Below are 2,006 nucleotides of genomic sequence, written 5' to 3'. Positions count from 1 at the left end.
CCCCCCCCTCGCCCCCAAGCAAGGAGAATCTTCCCCAGAGCAACCCTCTGTCATCCCTCTGCACACACTCATTCCTCCGTGTTAAGATCCTTCCCCATTTGTTCTGGAAGGCTCCATCCAAGGCTTACTTCCTCTGGTACCACGTGGCCTGGGTCAGGGTCCCCTCCCTTGTGCCCTCACAGCATTGTGCCTTCATAACGCTGATTACACCTTTAATTCCCTTTTTAAATTTCACCTATACTTCCTCCTAGGAAGTATAGGTAAAGGGCCCTCTATGCCCTTCAAGTATAAGCTAAAGGGCCCTCTATGCCCTTCATTTCTGTGATCCTAGGCCTTAGTGCAGTGTCTGGTACACAGCAGACTCCTCTGTAAGTACCAGCTGCATGAACGAATAAGTGAATGGCTGAATGAGTGGGTAAATCGTGGCCTGAGAGTGACATAAAACATAAAGCAAGCAAGCAGGCTAGGGAGTCTGGGAGTGTGACTTTTAAAGGCCAGGAGGAGGAAGAGCCAGGGCGGAGCAGTCAGAGAGGCTCACAAGGAATAATAAGCACGTGGTCCCGTGGATTTGGGGAGAGTAGGGTGTTTCGGGATGAGCGGTGCACACGCCAGTCATTTCCCAGCTGCGGGAGGGGGCAGGCGGCAGCCCAGACACCTCAGGCTTTTGGTGCAGGCTGGTGTTTCCTATTGAGTCTCTTCCCTACCCTCTGGGAGGAAGAGAGAAGAAAACAGAGAAGGAAGAGGAGACCTATTTGCCTGCCTGCAGTAGGTCAGACCCCAACTCTCAAAAGCGCTCCCCCTCCTCCCCTCCCACTGTGCCTTTCCTGCAGAAAGTTCATCGAGCTCTAGGAGGGACCCCCAGAAAGTGCGAGGGTCCCATCATCCTGCTCTGGGGCCATTTCGGCATTGCTGGTCTGATGGTTTTACTTGTCTCCACCCCTCATTTGACTGCAAGTTTCCTGAGCACAGGGTCATGCCTGTTTCACACAGACATCCCCAGCACCTAGTGAACAGTAAGTACTTGGTAAATGCACTTTGGATTCTGGGTGAACAGCACTGAGTGCATAGTTTTCCCATCTGCCCCAAGCCTCTTGAGTTTATCATCCATTCAGCTCCTCCCTTAGGGAGTGAGGCACAGCTATGCCCTTGAAGCCCTCAAAACATATCTGGATGCAGTTTTTACATGAACAGGAGGGAAGGCCCTTTGGGATAAAGAGAATGGACTCTAGACTAAATCCGGATCAGAACTCTGGTCCTGCAACCTATGAGCTCAGTAACTTTGGACACATCACTCAACCTCTCTGAAACCATTTCCTGAAACACGGGAGAATTACAGTAGTATCTTCTTCATAGATCCTACTGAGTTTTAAATGAGAGAATGCTTATCATTAGCACAGTGCCTGGTGTGTGGCAAACCTAAAAAAAATGTTGGTTACTGGCTATTACTTTTATTGTTTTAAGAGGAATGGGTTTCAGGAATGTTTTATAAATACTTCCCCCCCTTTTTTTTTAAGAAGGCTTCCTATATTAGCAGTTATTAAGTTTCACAGATACAATTGGGATATTCAGTGTGTCAGTTCAGTTTTATCAGTATTCACTGATTGTCTTCCATGGGCTAGAAACTGTTGGTCATACAAGAGAATTGTTTGTCGTAGTTCCCGCCTTTTACGAGTAGGGAGAGAAAAGCTGGTGCACAGCATTAGATGGCCACGCAGCATAATGACAGGCAGGTGCGGTGGGAACAGGCCAAGGGCCAGTGAGGAGGGCAGCATGGCCATGTGGGCAGAGAACGTGCAGTGGGCTCTGGGCACAGGTGCAGCCAGGCTGTAGAGGGCCTCGAATGCCAGCCCAGGAGTCTGGACGCCATCTGTAAGGAATTTCCACATCCTCTTCATCAGATCCAATTCTTACCTTCTCTTCCATGTCTGTTTTAGTCACAAGCACCTCTTCGGCAAAGCCCACCTCCCTCTCTCGCTTGATTCCCCGACCATCCTTATCAAAGACCT

At 49.5% G+C, this 2,006-nt stretch overlaps 1 protein-coding gene across 1 annotated transcript in view; it reads right to left on the bottom strand.

The window, feature by feature from the left end:
- The window catches only part of CFAP57 (cilia and flagella associated protein 57), a 56,123-nt gene that overhangs the window by 29,637 nt on the left and 24,480 nt on the right, over nucleotides 1-2,006 (bottom strand). Inside the window, exon 9 of the mRNA XM_015563203.1 lies at nucleotides 1,912-2,004. Coding sequence (XP_015418689.1) covers nucleotides 1,912-2,004 — 93 coding nt within the window. The remainder of the gene's footprint in view (nucleotides 1-1,911; nucleotides 2,005-2,006) is intronic.

This window comes from Myotis davidii, unplaced genomic scaffold (assembly GCF_000327345.1).
Source record: "Myotis davidii unplaced genomic scaffold, ASM32734v1 scaffold458, whole genome shotgun sequence".
NCBI classification, from domain to species: Eukaryota; Metazoa; Chordata; class Mammalia; order Chiroptera; family Vespertilionidae; genus Myotis; species Myotis davidii.
Note: the sequence above shows the minus strand (reverse complement) of the source record. Positions and strands in the feature narration are given on the sequence as shown.